Source organism: Mastacembelus armatus, chromosome 14 (assembly GCF_900324485.2).
Source record: "Mastacembelus armatus chromosome 14, fMasArm1.2, whole genome shotgun sequence".
Taxonomy (NCBI): domain Eukaryota; kingdom Metazoa; phylum Chordata; class Actinopteri; order Synbranchiformes; family Mastacembelidae; genus Mastacembelus; species Mastacembelus armatus.
Window position 1 is genome coordinate 9,536,387 of NC_046646.1, and position 26,509 is coordinate 9,562,895.

At 40.8% G+C, this 26,509-nt stretch overlaps 2 protein-coding genes across 3 annotated transcripts; both read right to left on the reverse strand.

Moving 5' to 3' along the window:
* Positions 1–1,798: 1,798 nt before the first annotated feature.
* cnga2b (cyclic nucleotide gated channel subunit alpha 2b) lies at positions 1,799–5,425 on the reverse strand. Its single transcript, XM_026328616.1, has 6 exons — positions 5,325–5,425; positions 5,092–5,202; positions 4,393–4,569; positions 3,891–3,998; positions 3,657–3,763; positions 1,799–3,335 (listed from the first exon to the last, which is right to left on the reverse strand). The coding sequence occupies exons 1-6, from the start codon at positions 5,423–5,425 to the stop codon at positions 1,867–1,869; spliced, it is 2,073 nt and encodes a 690-aa protein (XP_026184401.1). The 3' UTR covers positions 1,799–1,866.
* A 3,265-nt stretch (positions 5,426–8,690) lies between these two features.
* On the reverse strand, positions 8,691–24,141 carry LOC113143231 (plastin-3). 2 transcript variants are annotated; one of them, XM_026328738.1, is made up of 16 exons: positions 24,003–24,141; positions 18,642–18,740; positions 18,238–18,389; positions 15,938–16,067; positions 15,613–15,745; positions 14,519–14,600; positions 14,251–14,416; positions 13,991–14,133; positions 13,158–13,253; positions 12,863–13,058; positions 11,887–11,965; positions 11,677–11,794; positions 11,455–11,585; positions 10,759–10,882; positions 9,938–10,062; positions 8,691–9,817 (listed from the first exon to the last, which is right to left on the reverse strand). In XM_026328738.1, the coding sequence occupies exons 2-16, from the start codon at positions 18,700–18,702 to the stop codon at positions 9,685–9,687; spliced, it is 1,869 nt and encodes a 622-aa protein (XP_026184523.1). In that variant the 5' UTR covers positions 18,703–18,740; positions 24,003–24,141; the 3' UTR covers positions 8,691–9,684. The 2 variants fall into 2 exon arrangements, with proteins under 2 accessions (XP_026184523.1, XP_026184524.1); XM_026328739.2 differs by lacking the exon at positions 24,003–24,141 and adding an exon at positions 23,629–23,840.
* Positions 24,142–26,509: the final 2,368 nt, after the last annotated feature.

A 26,509-nucleotide genomic window follows, 5' to 3' on the forward strand; every position in this document is an offset into this window, starting at 1 on the left:
GGGGATGAGGTATGGGATATGGCTGAACACCTGTTAAGTGAGTTGCAGAGTTGACAGCAGTATGAGCAGATGGAGCAGCACTTCACAGCCACAGCAAAATCAGCTCTTTTTTGCAAATTAAACCTTAAGCAGTGCAACAAAGAGAGAAGTTGAATTTGATCTTACTATCCAATTTAACATTACAAACTTGCTTTCAAAAAAATATATATTTCTCTATAATGTTAAATATTCATGACTACATAAGTAACAAAGTTTTAAAAAACAGCTGTAGGAATTATTCATCAGGACTGTGAGGGTTTGGTTTGTTCAGGGTCAGACATGAAACACATTAAGAATTTACTGTGCTGCCAACAGATTTGAAATGGAGAAGGGAATCAGCGAAGCCATTCAAGAGTGGAGTGACTGAGCCTGTCTCTCTATACCACCTGGCGGGGGAGCTGTCTAACACGAGACCACTCAGTGTGAGTTATTGAGAACTAGATGGAAAACAAGTCAGTTGGACCTTGAATTGTTTTTTTTTTTTTTTTGGTCAAGCTGCTATTTCCAAGGCCAGATTTTACATTTTTTTAGTATGTTAGTGTATCAAAACATACCTGGACATCTTGGTTTAAACCAGGACAAATTTGTTTGTAGTGAAAGATATTTCGAAGTCTAGATTACAAAAGATGTTTCAAATTCATTTCATTGATGTACTTCACTATTTGTTGAAAACTAACCATTGAAGCATGACATTTCTTATAACCTCTGCTATATGTCATGTCATTTTTATATATGAACATCTTATATGCAAAATCCTTCATGTTTCCGAGAGTGTCTTATCTCATATTGTGTTTCATATCAAGGTTATATTCAGGTAAGGTTGAGATATTCACGTGCATGTGATAAAACAGGTTAAAGTCTACGAAGAACTGTACCAGCTTCCTGTAGTAGGTAACTGGAGCTCCGTGCATGGTACTTGATCCCACCCAGTCCTTCAGGGACTGCAGGGGCCGCATACCTTCTGCCTCATTACCTCCCATCTCTTTATAGTAGCCGGTGCTGCTGCAGGGGCATTGTTCTAGCTGCTCTTATCAACACTGCTCATGTGGTTGAGTTGTATCCTGGAATGCAGAAGCTGAATTACTGGAAAATCCCCCAGTTCACAGAGTGAGTGTGCCTAACAAAAATTGGAGAAACAGCATGCAAACAAAAGTGGCTTACTCGTTTTAATATAAGTCTGGCAGAGTAAATTTCATAACAAATAAAATCCTCACCAAATCGACACCTGCTTGCAGCACAACTGAAAAATTGTGGGTCTCTTAATGAGAAAAACCTTTTGTTAAATGTCCCACAAACCCTAGAAAAGATGAAAAATGTGGATCACGATGGTCATATCAGGTCTGATTCAGTTCTAACCTGGAAAATAACTGTGTTTGTGTATGTGAACGCAGCAAATCATCTCTCCTTGGACTGTTTTCTCAGGAGGAGCAGCAAGAGACCGGGTGTACAGGGCCAGAGCACAATATATGTCAAGAGAACTGAATCCCACTGCTGATGCAAGCCAAAACAACTTGTTCCCACTGAAAAACTATAGCAACCAGCAATTTTCTGCACTTTTAATCTGAAATCCTGCCCTAAAACTGGATTTCTATATAATTTTCTATTTGATTTCACCTAATCTGCAAAGTAACTTTAAAACCAACATTTAAACACATTTAACTCATGAAAGCAGAGTCATCTTTTTCATGTTTATTGACATGCACACACTTGATAAACTGATAAAACACTGTCACAATGGACCAAAACAGTGTCACGTGATTTTCTATCCTCTTGACGAGTCTGAATCAAAAATATTTCCGGAGATCTAAACTCTCCTTGCAGGAGGAGTTAATGTTTTGACGTGGGGCTCCTCTTGTCTCCTTTCTGCACGTTACTGTGACGCGCAGAGCCATCTGTATAAGCACCGGGGTCTGTTTCACTGATAGTCTCTGCGTCTGCATCCAAGTCTTGGTCCGTGTGATGGAGCTGCCGCTCCAGCAGAGTGACGCGCTGCTTCAGCAGCTGCTGAGTGTGCGTGTATTCGCTGAGTAGACGGGAAAAGCGAGTCTGGAGAGTGTCCAGAGAGGACTCCAGCCTCTCCACCTTTTCCTCTGCGTCCTCTTTCTGCAGCCCGCCGCTGTCCGCGTTCTCATCCAGCAGACCCTCCTTCTTCAGGATCTCCCTGCCCCTCTCCTCTAGCACGGTCTTAGCGTCCGGGTACTCGGTCACCGCCTCCATCAGGTCGTCCTTAGACAGGCAGAAGAGATCCGAGTAACCCAAGCTGCGAATGTTTGCTGTCCGCCGATTCCCCATTTTACTGCCTTTTATGTTCAAAATGCTGATTTCGCCGAAGCAGCTTCCAGCGGTGAGGAGCGCGTACTGCGTGACCCCATCATCCGCCACCACCGCCAGCTTCCCCTCTTTGATGATATACATCTCCTTACCTATGTCCCCCTTTCTGCAGATGTAGTCGCCCGGGCTGTAGACCTGCGGGCGCAGTTTGAGCACCAGCTCCACCAGCAGTCCTGCCTCGCAGTCCTGAAAAATGCGCACTTTCTTCAGCGTCTCCAGGTGGACGTTGATCGCGATCTCAGCTCGCAGTTTGTTTGGCAGGTTCTTCAGCACCTCCTGCTCGTCCACGGCCTTCTTGTTGGTCCACAGGTAGTCGAACCACTTGATGACCCGCGTCTCCAGTTCTCTGCTGACTTTGCGGAACTGCATGTAGTGTTTGATGGCGTCGATCCGAGCTTGAAACTCAGCTCGGGTCGCGTTCATGTTGGCGATCATGGAGCCGACGTTTCCTACAATTGTGGCGAAGATCAGCACCCCAACCAGAAAGTCGAAGACCACGAATACGTACTCTTCATCCCGCACAGGTGCGGGCATCTCTCCGATGGTGGTGAGAGTCAGAGTGGACCAGTACAGGCAGTAGACGTAACTCCAGGTCAGGGAGGAGTATTGAGGATCGGAGGTGTTTGGGAACACCCAGGAGTCCGACCCTAATCCCAGAGACTTGGATATAGCGTAGTAAATGCAGCCGTTCCAGTGAATGATGACCAGGATGTACAGCACCAGGTTGCAGATGCGGAAGATGTTGGGGTAGTTGGTGCGCGTCTCTGTGCGGTCGAAGAACTCAAACATCCTCGGGAAGCGCAGCAGCCGGTTGAACCTGACCTGCGGTGTGTGGATGCCGGTGTAGATGTACACCAGGTCCGTGGGCAGGATGGACACCACGTCCAGCTTGAACTGCAGAGTGTGGATGTAGCTGTCTCTTAGCTTGGCGTGGTCCTTCACCAGCAAGCCTTGCTCCAAAAACCCTGAGACACAATGAACAGAGCGCACATTCAGGAGAGAGTCCGGTCCCTGCACACAGGGATCTTTATAATAAGGCATCAGCTCAGATCACATGACCTCTGGTGACCTGATGCTTGAATTACTGCTAACTGTATCATACATAACTAACTAACATTGGAAAGCTCATCATATCAGGAATATTAACTCATATTTAGTTCACACATTTATTGTTATGTAATTAACTACAATCACATCAGAGCATTTGATCGGCCTCTGTTCTGTTGTAATAGCTTAAAAGTCTTTTGGTCGTGGGCCAGAAAGCTGTGACACAATTTTAAAAATACCTGTGCGAAGTCGGACATAACTGTCCATCAAGTACACAATGTCAGCGACGTAGTCCAACACCAGCCAGCAGATGTAACTGTCCACCTGTAAGGAGTCAAAGCATGCCCTGTGGATAGAAAAAACAGAAAACTGATTTACTGCTGCCCTCCAGACGTGCACAGTACGTTTCCTCACTGCAGCCCTCACCCATCTCTGGGGGGCTGCATGACCCTGATGGCTGAAGTGTTTATTACCTTGCCACCACGAGGAACCAGTTGTACAGCACTGCTGTGGCGATAACAAACAACCAGCGGTAGTACCCGTCATCAGATGGGGACACCACAAACAAGAGCCAGTTTTTCCTGAAAGCACGAGATTCCAAATAAGACACTTTGACACAAAGGTCAAGTCTTGTGGATCTATGAGGGATTATTGTAACAATGTGTGGAAAATAAAAACAGCTGCAACATATAAAGCTATGCAATACCTTAGCTCTGCAGTTCATACTGTATTTAAAGAATTTTATCTGTGTGGGCTCATCGCTGTGGTCAGGTATAAGGCTTTGTGGTGTTGTACTGTATTATCTTAACTCTTTCTAATCTTGCCTGTCTATGAACAAATAGACTACAGTTTGCCCTGAGGGGCCCCTCTGATTTGCCTGAAGTTGCTCTACACGTGGTGGAGAGGTGCCCAGTGAGCCCTAAAAAGTCTTTGTGCGTGACCATCCCGTGTTCACAGTGGTTCTGGGTGGCATACCTAAAGATCCCTTTTGACTTGTTGCCACTGCCATCCGGCTGCGTGTTGCTGCTGCGGCTGGGGGCCTTTCTCACCTCAGGGCCACGGAAGCGCGCCAGGAAGGAGTCAGGCCGCTCCTCCTCCTCCACCAGACTCTTGTGGGCCCATTCCCTCAGTCTCACCACCAGGTTCACCAGTCTGACTCATGAAAACCAGACTTTGAGTCAAAACTCTGGCAGTGCCTGCTTCAAGTGTGAACTAAAGAAAACTTCAGGGTAAATGTTATTTTTGATCAAACACAGTCAAGTTCATGAAAACCAACACCACTTACCTCAACTACAGGCTTATATTTTCCACCAAGATATCAAATACAAATCAAGATATCAAATAGTTTCATCATCAAATGAGCCTCAAAGTAAATATAAATTCTGTCTAGAAACCTGCTTTTCTCTGATCTTTTAGTTTTGTCAAGAATCTGTCAAAGCAGCAACTAAAAAGATGTTTTCAACATGAGAGAACAAGATGGAAATGCTTTCTCTGACTTTATGCTCCAGTCATGGACTTTTTTTTTTATAAGCCAGACAACTTTTACCACAAACAGCACTGTTTTTTTTTTTCTGTGTAAGAAGAGCACCACAATCATGCTCCACCATCTCAGTCAGTTTCTGAAAAGCTTTGTGATGGAGTCTGATGTGCCACAGCTGGACTGTCACAGTTTACCTTGAGATAGCTCCGCTCCTCTGAAAAGAATTTCTGGAATTGCCTCCATGGGGTTCAAGAGCAGCGACTCTTTGTAGCTCTGAGGACGTGTCATCGCAGACAGATGGCACCCTGGACGGAAAGAGTGAAAACACACCAGACAACGCATGTGAGCTTTCACTTTCTTGTTTACCACTTGCTCTGCTTCTCTCAAGCACATATCTGACACAGTATAACATGTCACAGGTCATCACCTGCTAAGAATACTCTCCGCCCTCTCGATCTCCTCCTCCAAAGTGGTCTTCGCTGACAGATTGTGGGGCGACCGATCTCTCTCCGCCACCTGGCCCGTCATCTTCAGATCTGACAGTGTGGACAAACACCCATATCAAAGCCACGGTTGCAGGCGTCTAATCTACACGACCGCGAGTGTCAAACATGTTTTCTGCAGTGGCACACTGCCGGGAGAGGAAAAGCGTTTACAGTTTACAGGAAGCCTCAGTGTTTATGGTGCGTGTGACAGAGTGTAGTCTGGGGACAGGGGGACAACTGGGAGTGTCTGCCTTAGTCTCTTCCCTGGTCCATCACACAGCAGGTGGTTGCTGTGGTGACTGTAGCAGCGACAGGAGAAACTCTATGCACCTGCTACTCTCAAACTCTGAGGACAGTGAAAGTCTCTTTCTGTGATTTGTGATCGTGAGCCACATGAATAATATTTGACTTCTCACACATCCACTCCCTGCAGCACAGACATGATGAGGTGTTTAGACGACTGTTACCACTGTGTGACTAATTGGTGGATCATTAATAAAAACACACACAGTAGGCATGAGGCTCTGCGGCTCATCGAGCCAATCAGCTGCTCTCCCTCAGGAGTGGCATCACTTAGGAAACCTGGGTGTCTGTGTGTGTGACATAATACCCTATAGCTGCTGGCTTAAGCAAGTGGAAGCTGTAAAGACTGGTAACGCATCCTTAAATCAGTTTGAATGCAAAGAGACAAACTATTATTTATACAGTTGATTGGTGTTAATGTGGGCTGAAAACACAGTTGGACCTTTATTTTGGTAACACTTCATTTTCTGAGTTTCCCAAAAGGAAGTTTCCTAGAAAACACTATAATTTATATTGGTATATTTAAATAATTGGTTCTAATTATAATAAATATAAAAGTAATTTGACATTAAAAAGTAATCGCTAATGTAACTCAAACATTTGTTTGGAGACAAGCAAACTATTTAACATATGTAAAGAATAAAATTGATCAAATGAATGAAAAACGAACATTTATTTGAATTTTCCTTTCAGTGAAATTCGTATGTTCTCTAAAATTAATACTGAATTATATAGTTATTTCCAGAAAATACAGACCTTTTTTAGTATTTATTTATTCTTTACAATTGGACTTATTAAACACATTATGGAACACACTTTGTGTGTGTTTCACCAGCAGCACACAATGCTGTCAATATCAGATAAAACTGTTTTAATTAATGTTAAATTAAAATGAGAGCTGCACAACAAGATGGTAGTTTTCATTGAACCTAACTAAAGAGGCAAATGTGGACTATTAAAATTAAAATTAACACAAAAAACAAAGAACAGTAGATCATTTGAGATATATTATCATTATTATTATTATTCCTACCTTAGGCTTCCTTCAGTTACTCCAATAAAACCCTCATGGTGACTTCATACACACACACACCCTGAGCAGCTCGTTTCCCATCCGACCCATCCTCAGTGCCCACAGTGGATGTTACGAGAGGAAAATCTAACTGCATACAACAATGCTAAACAACCGTCACAGGTCTCATTCTTGCAGCAGCTTCTGCAAGTCTCCTCTTGTGGTGTGTTCCCCTCTTTCCCTCTGGTGCCTGACCACGTGGTCCACCTGAGCCTCTGATGGGCCGAGCACAACTTCAGACTGAGCAGTCGTCTGGGGAAAGCACTTGGCAGTTTCCCCTTGCATGTCTCCTACACTGGAGAATAATGAGAAACAACAGAAAGCAAGCAGGTCACTCACTAGATTATCTCACTCGTATGGTTATTCAACTTTTTTATTGCATCTCTAGAAATCCTGTATTTTAATATTAGCCCACTGCCCTAATGAATGAGTTGTAATAAACTACAAACTACACAGATGGTTCAAGGTTAAGTGAATGTTTTCATAGAAAGAAGAAATATTAGAAATACTTTATGTAACATTGAACAGATTTTCATCATATTTTCTTAATTTATTCTCTTGTCCTGGTCTGAAATAGGAGGACTGAAATTATTCATTCTTTTTAGGGTTGTTAAGATGATTTCCAGTTTGGGATGTGAAACTTGAACAGGTTGTTGTTCAGTTCTGCTCTGTTTCAGCTTTTATTGTTGATTTACTTATTTTATGAATAACCTTGGATTTCTCACCAGTTATTGACACTGATGGTTGTAACTAATGCTCTCATGCTCTCTTTTCAACACCAAGCAGACAATCTCTGTTCTACTCTCTGGTGCAAACGAAGCTTGAAAATCCAGATGCCACAGGAGACAACCTCCTGATCCTCCAGCTCTCTGACAGAGCCTGCCGGTCTCCGCTTTAATCAGATCCCTGGAAAACTTAGCTGAGAAACACTTTAGGGAGTGGAGCCCAGAGGACTTTACATCTGACTGAGATTCAGGCCAGTGAACAGTAAACTACCATCTGCCTCCGGTATCCTCTGTTGTAATGCTTGACGGCTGTTAACAACTGTGACAAGCCAACAATATACAAAGCCTAGATAAGATACGTTAACACAAATATAAAACAACCTTGAAACTCCAGTTGTCATGGATATTCCCTTCTGCTCCGTTACACACCCCAGCTTATTACTTCACAATATATAGTTTTTTTTAAAATCACTTTGTAATCTATTTTTAAATCCATTTAAGTGTTTCTGAAAAGTACAGTACAGTGTTGAGCTCAGTCTTAATGCAGTTCCTCTTGGGAGGACTTAATGGTCATGCTCCAAAAAGCAGCAACATGTTGCTTGTTTCCCCACCCACACACACACACACACACACACACACATTTATGTATACATAAAACATTTATGAAGTGCAATCTAAACAGACTGTTTTACGATAGAAAAGAGGGAAGACCGTAAAAGCTCGAGGACAGTAACAGAGACTGAGCTAAAGAGAAGCAGGCAGCAGTAAAAAGAAAACAAGGTAAAGCTCAGCTCATTAAAGTGGAGTTTCAAATGTTAGTGCCTGCAGTTTTCCTCCTGCAGGTTGTTCCAAACTTTCACGGCTCCTGATGGAGAATAAAGACTCTTTTTGTTGGTTTTCATTTCAGTTTTGAATTAAGACATCTTCCTTGATGATGCACCTGAATTCTCCAGGAGGTATTACTGTACTTTACATTATGCCATTTTCGTTTTACTATTGCTGCTATTGCTATAATAGTTGGAACATAAAAGGACACCTCACCAAAGAAATGTATGATTAATTATTTATCCACAAATATAAGACACAGAATAAAACTTCAAACATTGTCAAATATTTACCTAATAATTAATTACTGCTTAGTCAGGACAAAAGCAGCATTTTATTTACTTTTTGATTAGCTCCATTTCTTTAGAGATAAAAACACAAGCAGCTCTCAAAGACATATTTATTGTTACATGTGAAGCACTTAATAGTAGACATGAACATGACACCAAATGCAATTTGGCCATTGTCATTGAATATCATGAAGCTACCTGGAATGAAATTATTGTTTATAGCTGGAAATGTTTAATACAAAACAACAAAACAGGGGAAAGCCTCAAAGCATGAGTATACATTGTCTCTGAGACAAGAAGGCACAGCAGGAGCCAGGAGAATCCAGTCAGCCTGCTCCTCATCCAACGTAACACAACAAAAAAACCAAAAACAACAAAAAAAAAAAGACTAAAACAAAACAAAACAAACAAAAAAACAAACCAGATTCCAGACGCCCCCGAAACAGCATTCATCTCACACATAGAAGAATACAGATAGCACATCAGGTTGGTCATTAGTATAATTTGACCTTATGGCTTCTGTATGCAGATATGTAGACGTTATTGGAGCCAGTTATTAAGACATGCTTGTAGTTTGTTAAGTTAGAGTGAAAGTTTGGGGGTTTAATGCGTGCTAAACATCCCAACTCTAACTTTTTTTTTTTTTGCTTGTCTAACATTTTTTATGAGTTTGGTATTGAGGAATGTGTACTGTTTAGGCAAAGATATAATTTACTTCTCAGTCTGAGTAAAAATATGTAAACAACCCTGTAGGTGAAAATATGCACATTCGCTATAAAAACAGCATTCGTATACATTAATAAGAGTTCTGCATATTGAATGTAACAAGTTGTCCTCTGTAACACACCCATCTCTTTAGGAATTTTAGTATTGTGGACTCACTTTAAATAAAAGGACAGCACATTATTCTTCAGTAAATGCCGCTGTCGGGATACATGCAAATGTATGATTCTGATTCCATTATTGCCATTAAATTAAAGAAAACAAACAAAAAACCTTCTTCATTCCTTCAGTTGGGGGAGCTCTTTGAAAACAATAAAGGCTTGTGGGTATGAGTTTAAGTGTCACAAAGATCCCAGCCAGTCTCTTAGACCCGCTTCATCCCCCGACCCATCAAGCAGGCAAAGACTGTCATCACCATTTTGGGCTTGACCTCCACAAGGTCTTCCGGGAGAGCGTAGACACGTGTGCCAATCTTCCTCGCCATAGAGATGGCATATCTAGGAAGCACAGAGATGTTTACTTGTATCACTTCGTTTCAGACAAAATTAACCAAAAATACCGGCAAATAGATGTTTCTCCTCATTGGGCACTTTCAGTGTTGTGATGGGAGACCTTACTTGGCATTCTCCAGCTTGTCTTCTTCAGACAGGCAGCCGGTTTTTATCAGCTCATAGTTGATGCTGCCAGGCTGGATGGCGTCTATCAGTTCCAGTACTGCCAAACTGCTGCTGATCTCCTTGTCCTGATCACCACAGCACACACAGTTCACAGGTTTAACGCGCGCGCGCGCGCACACACACACACACACACACACACACACACACACACACACACACACACACACACACACACACACACACACACACACACACACACACACACACACACACACACACACACACACACACACACACACACACACACACACACACACACACACACACACACACACACAGTCCCTTTGGTCTGGCTAACAGTTATTAAACTTAGTAGTAATTAAACTCATGAGGACTCAGCCAAGTAACAGCTTTGTGACACAGCCTAAAAAAAGTTTTTCTGACTGCAAAATCATCAGTTTTTTGTTTTGAGGTCCATTCTGAATTATTTTGTTATACATACTACTAGTAATCTACACACAAGGTTCACTTATTGGCTTTTCTGAGCTTTCAATCACACCTCAGAAATGACACATCCATGTCACCGTTCATATGACCACATGTTGTCACAAGATTGATTTGTAAACTCGTCCTGTTGTGACTCAGCCAGCTCCATTTGCTCATGAAGACAGTGAGATGTGGTTGGAAGTTCAGAAAAGGCTAAAAATACAGATCTCTTTGAGCTCAGTTAGTAACACATCTTTCATTTCAAGTTCCATATTAAAACAGTTTCATTTACACGTACAAGTCTTTTTAAACAAATAGAGGAAAAACAGCGTTACCTTAAAACTTGAAATCTTAGGTGATTTTCCAGCCTCTGCCAAAGTTTTGTTTACCCAGTTCACAATGATTTCGTCGTTTACTTTCTGTCCATCTCCCAGTTCCTGCAGTACATTCAACGTATATCTGAAGAAGTGGAAAACCACATTTTCATTCTGGACTCCTCTTTATGTTAAAACACTAAATACTAAACACACAGTCACGTCAGACTGGACTGCAGTACTTTTTGTTTGTTTTTTTGGATCACTCAGACATTGGAAACTGACAAACAGTAGTTCCCCATAAGTATATAAAGTATGAGGAACTACTAAATACACCGAAACACATCCCATGACATTGTGACTAAGTTTACGGAAACGCACACAGAGTTATCACACTGAATCTGACAATGAGGACCGATGGTAAAAGGAGCGTTTCTAAATACCACAGGACGGCATACTGACTTCTACCCTGATATATTATATATCAAGTGCTTTATTTTGTTTACAGGCGGTGCTAGTTATTGTTTGATAACAACCCTCGTGTAATTTTTATTTCTTAATATATTTTTATATATCAAAATATCTAAGTCTTATTTGTTTTTAGTTCTAAGATAAAAGGTGGCAGCTGTAAAAATCCACCACATAAGTTTTTACATTTTGGAGATGTACTTCTATTTAATTCCTTTCTGAAGAGATGCTGCTGTAGTTGTGTTTCACCTTCTCATCAGCTGCCACACCAGTGCCAGAGTCAGGGTAGCGTTGCCATCGTTCAGGTCCTGCCCACCGATGCCAACGAGGGAGAACTTGGCTGTTTTTCCCAGTTCCACTGCATAGTTACAATTCTCCAACTGTGGCCACAAAATTGAACAGTTGGCAAAAGACAGCAAAAGTTTTAGGGTATTTTTTTGGCCAGGAATGATTAAAAAGGATCTGGTTTACCTTTTTCATGTTGGTTCCCAGCTTGGGGTAAGGAGGCTTGTTGACCTTGTTATTCCAGTCAACAGGTATTTTAATCTTCTCATAGAGCTGAAGGATGACCAGGGCGTCCTGTAGGTCTCTGCATTAACATTAAACTCATGTAAGATTCCAACAGTTGTCAAGTTTCTTCATAATACTGGCGTATACACAGAAGTGACGTGAGGTACGTACGCATACAGATGATTGACATGTGGATTCACTCCCAAAGAGTTCATCCAGTTTCGGAATGTCCTCTCTTCTCGTGTCTCACCTAGACAGCAAAGGATTATGGGATTTAGTGAACTTCTAATCTGATTGAAAACCACACTGGAGTTCTTGATAACATGCAGAACTGAACTGCTCTAACTAAAGCATCCAGTAGAAGTAAAATTTAGGAATGTCTCGTATAACTACTATAGAAGTAGTTTCTATATCCTAAAACAAGCCTACATGACTGTTCTTCTGTCAGCTGACTATCCAGAGCTGGCTCTTTTCAGGCTGCAGCTCTGTGTGGAGTTAAAGGCTCTGAAAACCTGCTCTGTCAGCATCAGCTGGGATGGGATCCTACATTAATACAAAAACATTTAGCCCACAGTTTATACAGTCGGGTTATTTAACATGTGAGATTTCTGTTTAATATTTCTGTGTGCGCCACATACTCTCTGGTTTGAAGTGGGTGATGCTTGGTTGGAAATGGTGATGTCACATAATTAAATACACCAATCGGAGCATTTGAATTAAAAAGTGATGACAGTTGTGAGGTTGGTTGTCTATGTTGCCAGACAGCAAATGTGATTAACCTACACCCACACAGTCCTGATGAAACAGAATATCTGAGATGAGAGATGCTGGATGTTGAACTCTAAATAAATAACTGCTAAATTCATCAGCTTTTAACTTTAATTTGGCTGAGGTAATAAATTGATAAATATCTGATGTAACAGAGAAATACTTGACCTCCAGTCTTCAGGAACATTTAGACTACTGCTTACCGACATTACTTACAAGCAAAAGAGCAACCTTTTTAAGCATCTCTCGTGTTGGTATTTGTGCATTTAGACTATTTGCTCACAGCCAACTCTCCCGTGGACCTCAGTGATGGCAGCAGAAAAGAAACTGGGAGACTTTTGAAAACATAGATTAATGCTCCGGTCTAAACACGGTATACCTTCCAACAGTCCCCAGTTAATGTCCTCATTCTCAGGTTTGGTCAGTGCTGGATATTTGTTGAACAGATTGGCCACAAAGGCAAGGTTGAGTTTGGGGTTTCCACTGACAACGTCAGCTGGGGTGACAAACTGTCGACACCCGAGCCTGTCGGCCTGCTGCAGCATGGCTTCTGCCCTCTTCAAGTCGTCTTTCTCCTGAACAACCCACAGAGCACAGGCTGCAGTCAGAGACACTGTACAGGTGTTACCATGTGCTGAAGTTACTCAATTGTGAGGGCCGATTAAAGTGCTTACACTGAAACCTGCCATGTTGATGTCTATGCGTGGATGGTCTTCCTCTGTGCCTTTTGGTGAGATTTGATTTAAAAGGTGGAAATAGGCCCTTGAGTCCTGGAAAATAATAAAAATAAATAAATAAATAAACTGCAACATCCACTGTGTAACAAAGTGTTAGCTTTTGAAGCATAAAGTGTTCAGTTCAGATTTCAGTGTGGACACCATGTTTTGTATTTTGTCTATCATTATTAAATAATGTGGACAAGTCAAATTGCCTCAAACATGTTTCAATAAATGTGTAATACTGTATTTCCATTAACTTCCACATACATTGAAACTACAGACACATTTTTAAAAAATTCAGATTCATGAAAAAAGCATCAGAAAAAAAACACTGCTTTAATAACCAGAGAAATGTAGGAGGTGTAGATACTGTTTTATTAATGAAATGAAATGTTCCTACTAACAAATATTGTACATCTGACAATAGTAATCGCCATTTGTTTTATATAAACTTTTGTTTTTTGGCATTTTGCCAGCAAGATAAAAACACCTTGTCCCATTCTATCCAGTCTGTACACAGTATGTTTAAAAACACTACACATACATTTGACATTTTGCAAGAGCAACAGTTACTACCTACTCAGTCTTATTTTTGGAGCACTGGAGTATTTTTTGTGCAAACCCAAGCATGCACCACTTGGCCAGGTGTGCCAAAACATTCCTGTGTCAGTGGCTCCTGTTACTATAGTCTAGACGTGCATGGAAATTGTGCCATTTGCTTAAAAAAAATACAAATCTATACAGTCTTTGTGAATCAAGCGTTTTAAATAATTGAAATACATTCCCACCTTGATGTCAGAGCTGAAGTTGTTGATCTTTTTCCAACCAGCATTTTCCAGGTGAAAGTTTGCCCAGCGTAACAGCAGCTCTTCTGGAGACAGCTTCATCAGGTCCTCCAGGGTTTCCCCGTCTCTCAGCAATGCTGCCAGAGCTGGTGAGGGGTGTTAATGATGAGATAAGCTTCATGACAACAGATCAGGAAATGCTAGTGACTGGAACACACAGTCAAGTACATGTTATGTAAAGGACAACCAAGCACACCTCATACCTTCATTTCTGCTGAGCTCGATGTCAGCAAACAGACCGATCTTAATGATCTGCCACAGGAGCCCCAGCACCAGATGGGGCTTCCCCTCTTTCAGGTCTAGAGCACCAATATTTACCACATGGCAGCCAATGGCAGAAGCTGAATTCAGGGCCAGGTTCAGATTCTCCTGTAAGGTACAACACATCAGCTGTTGGAAAATCTGTGTAAACATACACAAGAGTCTAAAAATAAAAAAAAAGAGGTCCACCATAAATTATTTTTCACTGACCTGTATTGTAAAAGGTGTCAGCTTCTTCTTATTTATGGTTCTCTCATCAATAGTGTCTGGCACTGACAGGTTGACCATTTTGCTGAGAAAAGGTATAAAACCAAACATAAAGCTTCATTTGAAATTCAATGCAATATCCACAAACTAACTAAATGGGGACAAGTCTCTGTCTCTCATCTCTGTTACATTAACTTAGTGAACAATGTTTCTATTTGTCATGTTTATCTGATTGGAATATGGTCAGTCACAGATGATGTGGTCTCTTTGCATCTCTGCAATCAGTTTTGTGATATGATATTAGCAGAGATGTTTACAATTCATTTTATAGAAGTCCCAGTCAAGTCTCATTAAGTCTTTGGTCAGAACTGCAAGTCAAGTCTCAAGTCCCTTGGTTGCAATGAACAATGGTAGTAGCAGGTAGTAGTGTACAAGCTAACATTAGATAGCCGATGTTGAGCTAAACTGAATGTCGACTGACTGATATGTCCAGGTGTGTTTTGAGGTACCTGATAAAATTAGATGTGGTCAATCCAGTGCGTTTTATTTTTATACTGCTCACCTTGTATGCTGCTGCTCATTTGTTTAGGCTTTGTAAGAACTCATAATAACCAAATTTGATAACAAACTGGACCACACTTGCTGGGACACTGGCCATGTTCATAGCACAAATTCAATTGACTTCAGTTTACACGGTGCGTCACGAATGGGTTGTGCTCATTACCAATACATTTTGCTGCCTCTATTCTGCCACTAATTTACTAGAAGAAGAACATAGTAAACACACTGCTTGTCAGAAATGACATTAATGCACTAAAATAAATATATAAACATTGTTCAGGAGTCTCAAACAGCAAGTCCTAGTCTAGTCTCAAGTCTTTTGAGGGCTCGACAGCCGACTCGAGTCCCCATCTCTGGGTATGAGTATCATTATCGCCTGTTGTGTGAGCTCACTGTTGTTATGGTTGACTTCCTTTTGTCTGTTTTTCAGACAATTAAATTCAGAAATATGTAGGTGACATTTATTTCACAAAGGGAGCTAGTGGTAGGAGGGGAGAGCTGGCTTGCTAACTTGAAGCGATAATGGGATCTCTCACCAGAGTACTATACCATCGCCGACAGATGTGAAGAGAGAGTCTGTGTTGGGATCCATGGGCAGGACGTGTTGGCAGTCAGGGTCATCCTTAAGAGCAATGTTGATCCAGTTCACAAAGGCATATCGCTCCTCCTCTGTAAGTGTGTACATACACAAGCAGCTGTTAAAAGCAGTGCACCAACAATATAATGTGACAGCATCACACATTTAAGTAGCTCAATGTTATTCTGTGGTAAATGACGCACAGTCGATGGTTTATGACCTTAGCAGCAGCTGAAGACAGGAAAGTAAGGATGTTCATGATGTCAGGAATCTATGTGACTTGCCAGAGAACGAATGTTGAGTGCCTTCGCTCGACAGCTCAGACGTCCCTCCAATAGCCAGGATGCCTTCTTTTCTGTTAAGGACCTTACGGAAGGTTTTTGCTATTGCACTGCCCCTCAGCTCCTGGATGATCTAAAAATTGAATAAACAATATTCAGAGACCAATTACACCTACTCCTAAAATTTTAATAAAAATTAAATAAAAATAAACAAACCAAAAACGGTTTTTGGTCATTCTGATTTGTGGATAAATGTTTAAAACATTAAAACTGAAAGGAGTGTTTTTAATGAACTGATCCACATTGCCTATGTCAATAATAATTACCAAAATTTTCTTCTGATCATCAAAGCAGTTTTCTAATAATATTTCTAATAATATTTCGATTTTAGCATGTTTGTAATGCCAACATCATATTTGTTTTAATGAGGAATTTACCACAAAATAATTAATTGCAAAGCACTAACTGAATCCCTTAATGATATAAGCCTGTGCAATCTAATACAATTCAGTACAACAGGCCAAGAACAAAAAACTGAAGGTCATAAAAGTACAATATAGGGTTGAACAGATGTATTGGATGGCAGAAGACTATATAGGTGCAGCTAATGAAATGGCCATTGTGTATATATAGCTGAAGTTCTGTAAAAACATAAAATAAAATAAATATTACCCTCAAAACTAAACCAACCAAACTACATTTAGTAATACTATACTATAATTCTGGTGAATCAATTTATGCCACCATAGGTAAACTTACAATGTATATTTATCATAAATAAAAAATAACCAATAGAAACAGTCAACACAAAGGGTTAATCTGCAATCATATGTCTAGTCCTTCACCATTAGTCCTCCTTTTACTGTTATTTGCATCTTTTTTTTATCAAGCTCTTGTTAGCCTTGACAGCCAAGGTTACTCAGCAGACACAGCAGTTCTGTGGGAATTTCACCTCGATGGCATGAAAACAAAAAGCCAAGCAGCCAGCTAAAAGGGCTGTGAAAATATGGTGAATGTTTAGGCTAGTAACTGAGCTTTTAGACAACATATATGAGCTGAATAATGCAAAAAGTCCAGGAAGAGGTCAGTGGGTTTATAAAAGCAACTGCTGTTGTTCTGCACATTTAAATAGACTGCATTGGTATAAAGTGAGACTGGGTATTCACTAATTTAAGTATTACACTGCGGGTGCCAGTATTTCACTAGAGGTAACGTTAAACATTAATGACAGTAAACATCCAGAGCTTCAGCTGTTAATATCCTCCATACACTAACACTACCTTCAGGCTTGTCCCCATGTCTCAACATTAAATAATTATATCTAAACATTAAATCACTCTCAACAACAGCTAGTGGAACCATGGAGAGCTCTGTGGTGTGAGCTCATACCGGAATAACACAAGCTGCCTCAACAATCCATTTTCTATAGTAAAAAAAATGTGATACTTCCTGAAGCTAAAGTTATCGCTACTTCATCAGTGACCTCAGCTCTATAGGCGTGGTGGGACCACAATGAGCTATTCAGCCAGGCAAAGGGAGGCTTGTTTAAAAAGCACATCACACTTAGCCACAAACACACACAAGGTCACAGGTTGCCAGCTTGCATTTTTTATGCACTCTAGTTAAATCAGGTAACCACAACAAGACAACCATGACCTTGCACAAATGATAAAGATGTCCAGTAAATTTATCCTGATGTTTCCATGTGAAGAAAAAAAAGTGCAGTAACATTGAAGTTTATTATTAAATCAAATATAACTTTGTCTATACCAATAAAACAACAAGATGAAGTGAAAGTTGTCATCATGAAGCCATAAAAAGTATGTAAAACTGTAAGGTTATAAGTCACTGTTTCATTGCATGACCATAGTCAGAGTTAAGCTCAATGACTCAACCAAACACCCACTTAGACTAAGGCACAACAACTGAATTATTACAGAAAGACAAAACACAGCTATATTTTGGCACACCCACTTGATCTTAAGATTTTGGCTCACGCTCTGCTCCTGTACCAGAAGCCTCCCCTGTGAATGACTTCTTTTCTCTAAATGACCACTCCCACATCACTGCTGAAACGAAATACTGGAACTCACTCTTCACCTTCATGTTCCCTTGGTCTGTGGAGGACGTTCATTAATTGTCCTGTAAATAGCTGCTAGAGCTGGGTTGCATTGCAGTCCCAGACATGAGGGTGAGCTGCTTTTAGGCAAAGCAGAAAATAACAACAAAAGTAGGTAAAGCTCTGAAAAGAAGATAAAACCCTGTCAAGCTTGACGGATTGAGCTGGTGTGAGTTTGACTCACCGCCAAAAACTCCTCAAAACTGATTTTATTGTCCATGTTTCGATCAAGTTTCTGGATGATCTCTCGAACCATGTATCCAGGTACTGGATGGCCAGCCTCTTTTAGGAGCTCACTGAGTTCATAATCACAGATGTAGCCGTTATTGTCCAAATCTACAGAAACATAGAAAAGAACATCAGACACCAGGAGAAATGGTACAAAGACAGGAAAACTAACTGCTTTTTATAACAGCTGACACTAACACTTATATTTGATGTAGTAATAAGTATATATTATTTAACATAAGTCAGATACAAATTGCAATCTTAACAAGCTGTAACCAGCAGGCATTTTGCTTATATAATTATTGAACAATTAACTTAAAACATAATGTCATGTAACATGGTAATATCACTTTTACTCACCAATTTTCCCAAACACCTCTCTCATCTCCTCCATGTCCTCTTTTGATATTTTTCCAGACATTTTTCTGTGATTGACCGAAGGTGGTCAGTCAGGTGGGACTGCAGAGAGGAAAAGGGCATAGAGTCAGAGGCAGGGTCTTCAAGCGACGAGGGAGAATTTGATAGGAGCCTGTAAACCTCCTGAAATGTATCCAGGCTGCTGGCGCCTTATACATGAAGGCATCTGCACTCCCCCTAAAACTCATCTCACAGCTACTTAGGATCACTCAACTCCTGGAGCAGGTTTTCTGTCTGCTTGCCAATGGAGAAGTGACATTTCCTCTGCAGACTGAACAGAAGTCACTCTCCATCTTCAGTCAGTTCTAAAAAGTAGTGCCTCTTGTACCCATCTGCTGACTGATCCCTGGTTATCCCCACCGCAGCTGATCCTATCTACTGTTCTTTTTAGTTTCCCTCTTTAGCTCTTTCCGTTTTCCATGCACGTCTCTGCCCCATAACCAAAGTAATTTCCTGTTAGTTCCATTGTATAGCAATGAACCCATTCAGTAAAAAAAAAAGCCTAAAACTACCATGGAGCCAATTTTCTCTGAGATTTTATAATGTTACACAATCCTTGTGTATGTTTTCTGTAATTGCGTGTCCCTCAGATGCCCTAAAACAATGTGATTCTTGCTTTTTGACACTTTTATCATCTCTACAAATCAAATGTTTTCATTTTATTTTTGTTTTAATCTGTTAATGTTAATGCTAATCTGTCTCACAAACTGAGCAAGCTGTTAAGAAAAGGAACAGAGACTGCATCCAGCGTAACATTTGGCTCAGGCTGCTGCTCTGAAAAATCTGCATACCAGTTTATCATCAAGCTGTGAGGGTCCTTAACCTCTAGGGAGATTTATTTAAATCTGTAAAGACCCACATCATAAAACCATTAAGACTAGATTTCCTCAAGTTATTTTGCTTGACTAGATACACTGTGTTCCCAAATTCCTCTGAGGCAAAGTAACCATCTGAAAATGCCTGAAAATAAGGAATTCCTTTGAATACCTCCTTCCCGTTCTGCAGGGGCGGAGAGATGCATGAGGCCTGGGCAGATTGAGCTTCACTTACAGAGAGGTGAGCAGTGTGCTGCCTCGCTCTCTAAGGCTAAACTGGTATAATGTCATTCCTCTCCAACACGAGTGCTCAGCAAACAAAGAAGAGGCTTACGCTGCGGTAAATTGACAGATTTTTCCAGACAGAAAAATTGTTCCCATTTCTCCACTACAGCTAAATTTTCACAGTATGTTACTCAGAAATCCTGGGCACAGCTATTTTTGGTTTCCTCTGTACAAGTACAAACCCTTATTAGGGAATAGTTAAACATCAACTTAATTTTTCGCCTGATTATGAAGAGGTTTCTAAGCTTGAATTGAGTGATTTCAGCCATCTAGTCTCTCTCTGACCTCAGCAGCATTGGGGGCAGATAAACAATGAACAAAGGCCCAGTAACCGTGCATCCTCTTCCATGAATGAAATTATTAATAGCATTCATGACAGTCAATAAAACAGTAGTACGACCTCTGAGATGTGACTCTGACTATTACAAACAAAACAAAGTGCTGAAAGCCATTTGTCCTACGAAGCCAGCTATCGGTCATTCAGATAAAAATCACGTATCTTCTCATCACTTTTACGGTAAGAAATGACAAATATAGTAGAAAAGTGATACCAAGTAATAACAATAGGAAGGTTTGTTTTGTCACTTCATTCAGCACTTAGAGATATGCCAGAAATGTCACTCCATGAATCATGGAGGAGAGGGAGGGTGTTTTTCTTCCACTGAACAACACTAAATGAGGGCAAGCACAAACTCCTGACTAAACAATTAGGAAAATGACGATGTCAGTGTTGCTATATTTAACTTTCCTACAGAAGGCTACTGAACTAAGCCTGGCCACAATAAGGCCCGACAAACATTACCTCATTCGCCAGCCTGTCACACCCTCGACAGAGGCAGAGGGGAAACAGAAGAGGGGTTAAGAACATGGAGCAAGGGCACAGATGGCAGTGGACAAATGTGAGACGTATCACTGGTGGAAGAGAAGAATAGAGCGTTTGTAATAACCGTCACAAACCACGGCAATAAATCCTGTGTAATGCTAGAAAATAAGTGTGGAGTGACAGGCTCCAAAGACAGTTGCTGTCTTTGACAGCTGGCCTGCGTGCTTGGAGAGAAAACTCCTGTGCTCTACTAAATGCAAAAACAATGTCCTAAATAAAGGCTAATGTTTCCTGACAGAATCGAAGTGCCAGGACTTGGCTGGAAGTTGAATATATCAGAATGATGCTGCCATTTTTGTGACTCCTAAACACAAAGACAAAAAATACACACACACAAAAAAAAAAAAAAGATTCCCAAACTGAAATGTTTGATAGTGAAGTAAAGAGGGGGTGAAATGATCCATAGCGCTCCATTAACATATAATGAAAACAACAAATTCCAGTGCTCTACACACATCTGTGGAGGTTTCCAGTCTTCCAGGTCATGTGATAGCCAGCAGGAGCAAAACAAGAGCGACTAGAATTGCTATGTAGTCTAAAACATTTCACCACTTGCTCAAGGAGCTTCTCTCAGCTCGCTTGGCCCTGGTTTACAACTTAGTTATTACACATGCAAAGAAAGTTATTTCTTTCCAAGCAGCAGCTTTAACAAAAACAGCCCACTGATGCTGTGTATAATTGCCTTTGATGGATCTCTCAGTCAATTTGAAGTCGAGGACTGTTCCCAGATGGCTGAATTAAATGTGTTGAGCTGACACACCCCGTCCTGCCAGTGTTTCATACACACTGCTACATGGGAAATGTGAGGCACACAAATAGATTGGGCACCCTTCCCAAGTGTGGTCAAGTCCATGTGCACACACCCAACTTACTCTTCAAGAACATGGACATTTTTACTCAGTCGCAATCGGCCGCAGATGCAAAGCAAACTGACTCATAAAGTCTGTAACACCAGCCCTTCATTTCCCTTTCAGGATGTGTGGGTAAGCACAGCCTTACAGACAGGTAAGGAGGAGGTGACGACAACACTGGATGTGGAGCTTGCACAACTCTGACATCATGTACAGCTCCAATCGTAACAACCTATGCTGGGTTTAGAGGTATTAAAAAGCTTCCAAAGGCAGGTCATATGGTGAATCATCATGGAAATATTCAAATGCAATTCAGTCACTGAACTTAAGCTGCCAATATTTTCAATAATCCCAAGATTGACCAAACAAAATGACAGAGTTGTAGTAAATAGTACAGCAGCAGGTTCAACCTAGCCCTGTCAACCATCAGTCAAGAATGCCATTAGACGGGTTTCTAAGGTGTTGCTGAATCTGTTGGGTTTGGCTGTTTCTGCTACAGGTAATTAACCACACCTTTAAAGGTTTTCCATTACTCAACAAAAGCACTGGAGGGCATTATCCTTTAAATACTGCATAATCAGACAGTGCAAGACACAGTAACTGTGAAATACTGGGCTGTTCTCATACAGGCTTTTGTAGCTATCACATGATAATCATGTTAAAGATCCTGTTAAAGAGGGTGACTCCTGACCCAATAGTAAAGGGCTAAAAACATTTTCTAAGCATGAGAAAACTAATTTAGAAAAATGTAAAACCTAACTGTGGTTAGATTTAAAAAGGGGGGATAACATATCTAAAGTTACTAAACCATGAAGATAAAGAGTAAAAACACACGTGCAGCTAATAATATAACTTGATAAAATCACTGCTTTGAATACAAACAGAAGGCACCTGTTTAAAATCCTGATGCACAAGCCAGTGGGATAACCTGTTCATTCACACAGGTACGAGCATGTGCAAGGGAGGAAACAAGATAAAAGCACACTCCTTTTCTTCTTGACTGTCTGGTTTTTCGTTAACACAACATCAGACACATTATGTCTGTATGTAACACACCCTCACTAGGTGTTGTGTTTCTGCAAAGGAAACTATATGCATACCATATGCACATTCATGGGCAATTTGACCACACCAATCATGCTCCTTTTTTTCTTTCCTAAAAAGGAAGTGAAATCAGCCATTTTTCCAGTGCTGATACTATGAACAAAAGTTTGTTTCCTGAGTCCTCGCTACAATCATAGATTCATTATTTTCAATACTTTAACAATATTAAGTAACACTGTAAGTAAGCCAGAGATAGTCGGTACATGTGGACAGAGATATTAATCTGCTGTAGTGGCTGATAGAATAGGACCACATGTTAGCAACTGCTTTCACAACACGTTTCTTGTTTCAGGTCACTACATATATCAAGTTAAAATGCAGGTCTTTCCGGCACTAAGAGACAGCCTTGTTGTTCGGCACTGATCCTCAGTTAGGATCCCAGATGTACATGTGCTGAAGCCCCAGATGAGACTACAGGAAAAATCTGGTAAATCATTTAGCACAGTAAACAATTTTGGTTCACTGTTTTATGAGTAAAAAAAAAAGCAAAAAACACTAAATAACTAGGCTGCTACACTGAAGTTTCAAAAGACTCACCATCGTACCAGCATATTGTAACACCCACTTAAAAAACATGTAAGAACAATATCTTTTGGAGAAAACAAATGTGGCACAGACAGGGAGGGGCAGATCTATTTAACAGAGGGTAAAACATTTACTAGAATATGGTTTTGGCAATATATGAAGTGTCAACAAGAAGAAAAAAAAAAGTGATATGTTAGCCGAAGAGTAAACAGTACACCTGGCATTGCACAAGACCTTCAATGGTTTATGTGTACCAGGACTATTTATTAAAAAATTAGTGCAGGCTCCACCTATGCGGCTCCCTCCGGCGAGAGGCGTTGTACTAAATGAACGAACCTGGTTGTGTCTGACTGGATCCTTGCTGTGGTATTGGTCATTTTCACAAACATGCAATAATATTTACACATCTCTAAAAAACACATGGGCTTCTTAATAATTTTCAAAACACATGCTGAGAAACTAATTACCTTAAGGGTTAGCTTTGTTATATCTCTGGGTGGAAACGTTAGTTGCTTCTTCTCCAAGTTATCGCGTTAGAAATTAAAGGGGTTGAAAACTATCTTGTTTCAGTATTTTGAGACGTATTTAGCGGATTTAGAGGATGAGAAAGCTACAGTGAAGCTGCAGCTAAAGCTAACCGGCTAACATTAGCGACAGACGTGCAAGTTTTGCAGACAGGAAACTATCCCTGTGTACTCCGCAAATCCACCCCTCCAAACAGAGGAGAGCGGCTCTCCCAGAGAGGAGCGATTAAGACTGGGGTGTTATTTTAGTAAACACGGCTGAGACAAAGCCTAGCTGTAAGCAAATGTCTAGAAGTTGCCAGGAAAGTGGTACTCACTGTCGGTGCGCCTGAAATTCCAGACAACGTCCAGTTTGCAGTCCTGCCTCCTCCACGTACCGACAAAAGTACACGGCAGCTGGAATGTCGGCCCCGCCCCCGGTGACGTCACGGCCAGGCCCTGAGACCCGGAGTATGGAGCACCGTCTGGGCCAAAAGGTCCAGAGCCAACCCAGAGCATGAGGGATATATTCCTGTACTATTATGACCTGAGAAGTTTTATCAAACAGTCATGTTTCTGCATCATGTTATGCAATATTTTTACATATTATATGTGTGTGTACTGTATATTTGTGTATACATACAGTCCTGTGCAGTCCCGTGTTCTAGCTACTGAAAATATAGTAAGCATGCATATATGTAAATATATATACACATATATATATAAATGCATTTCTCAATCCACACCTTTTACTTGTTGGCCCTGTTGTGGTATGTCTTGCATGAGACATGAGACATGCCAAACATGATTGATATTTATAATTTGAGATTCAAGTAAAATAATTGTATTGACACCACACACTTGACAATTATTTAGACAAATAATCAGTGGTGACAATGCTTGAATCGGGTCACGGGTGCTGGGAAGGGAGGGTAAATCAGGAGAGACCTGGCTGCAGACAAGACAAGGATTCTGGCACTGCCAACCTCGGCCGGAAGTTGTCACCTTTTTCCAGAATTAGGGTTACAGTTATCCCTCACCTCAACTCCTTACCCTGCTCTGCCTTGGCACCTTGGTGAATGTATGAGCTTACAGTAGTCCTGATTGTACAGGATTACCATTTGCCAATCAGTATTTGGTGTGACTACCTTTTGCTTTTTAACTTAGCACCAATTCACTTATGTATAGAGCTTTCTAGGGGACATTGACCACATGGAAAATTATATTCCAGACCAGTGGGCATATGATTGTGTGTGTTCTGTTTTTTTTTCTTTTCAGCATTTGTCCTGTGTCTTAGTCCACTGGATCGCTGTCTCCCTCAGTGAGGACATATGATTGTGGTTTTTTAATTCTCTAAAGAGAGAAGCTCCTATCTTTATTATGTAACAATTGAGGATGTATGGTGTGATGTAGAGAGGGATTTACCCAAAGGGTTTTGCATTTTTGATTATGCACTGTCAAATTATATGAGTAAAACAGCTTAAACACTTTAAAAGAAATAACTGTGGTGACAATGATTAGTGGCTCAGTAACTCAGTAATTCATGCCTTACATGATTTACAGTTACGGTTCCAGGAAAGTAAGCAGAGATCAGAATACTTAAACTATGGTGGCATACACAATGGAAATGTTGATAGTGCTGATGATGCTCAATGGTTGAAGGCAGTCAAAACAAATAAAGAAACACATTTTTCTTATTCCTGTGTTTTTCACACACGTTTATACCATTTAAGACAATTACAGAGTAGCAATTCAGAATTTATTATATTCAATATTATGTTCCTTCACACAGTCCATCTGACTTTAAAAATCACTTCAAACACTAGTGGAGGTAAAAGTTATGTGATGGCTAAAGTACTTATATATTTTATATATTTGCAGAAAATGGCTGCTTTGCACAAAAACATACATTGTATTTACCAGCTGACTGGTTATGTGGTTTGTTATGAACAATGGTGGCATCTTATAAAAATTACAATTATACAAGAGTATTTTTTCAAATATAGTATAAACAAAAACAGCACCCACCTTGATTTTGTGAAATGATCATTATCTGTGTATACATGACATTAGAGCAAGTAGGGCCCAGCAGGACCAAGACTACCTAGCTGCAGATGAGATGCCAAACTGCTGACCTTGGAAATATTAGCTGGCAGTTATTAACCTTGACCAGTAAGTTCATAATGCTACTTCTGGAAACGATTTGGCCAGAGTGTGAGGTAACACACCTTCTGATTGTAGTAACAATTTTACAGGGAAATTCACCAGACATGAGAGCTCACAGAAAATCACAACCCCACGCCTTTTCCTTGTTGGCCCTGTTGTGGTATGAAAAACATGACTGATATTTAGAGACTGGAAAGATTCCAAGTAGGATAATCATACTGACACCACATACTTGAGAATTATTTAGACAAATAACCTGTTGTGACAATTTTTGAATGATGGAAGGGAGGGCAAACTGAGAGAGACCTGGCTGCAGACAAGACAAGGATTCTGGCCAGAAGTTGTCACCTTTTTCCAGAATTAGGTTTATAGTTAGCCCTCAACCTGAATCTTACCATGACCATCACCCTGACCCCGGATCAGGTGTGTTCAGCCAATCAGACGCTGGGGGATACCATTTCAGTTTGTCTTCCCTCACTTCCACCCTCATCTGAGGTTAGCTGGAAAACAAGCAGGACAGTGGCCCTCGAGGACCAGGATTGGGCACCCCTGATCAAGTCCTAACTCCTGGCTGACCTGTTCTCCGGGACAGCAGGTGGCGGCAATGCGCGATAGATGAACAGTGTCGGTCAAGCGCCTTAAAAACACGGGAAGAAGAAAGATCGCCTTCGCAGTCAGA

Coding starts and splice junctions, on each gene's coding strand:
- cnga2b (XM_026328616.1), bottom strand. CDS start 5,425: ATGACGGGCCAGGTGGCGGAGAGAGATCGGTCGCCCCACAATCTGTCA. Junction 4,570..5,091: donor AGGAGCGGAGCTATCTCAAG/GTAAACTGTGAC, acceptor TTCATGAGTCAG/ACTGGTGAACCTGGTGGTGA. Junction 3,764..3,890: donor TGGTTCCTCGTGGTGGCAAG/GTAATAAACACT, acceptor TTCTATCCACAG/GGCATGCTTTGACTCCTTAC.
- LOC113143231 (XM_026328738.1), bottom strand. CDS start 18,702: ATGTCTGGAAAAATATCAAAAGAGGACATGGAGGAGATGAGAGAGGTG. Junction 14,601..15,612: donor GGCGATGGTATAGTACTCTG/GTGAGAGATCCC, acceptor ACCTTTTCTCAG/CAAAATGGTCAACCTGTCAG. Junction 13,059..13,157: donor TCAACATGGCAGGTTTCAGT/GTAAGCACTTTA, acceptor TGGGTTGTTCAG/GAGAAAGACGACTTGAAGAG.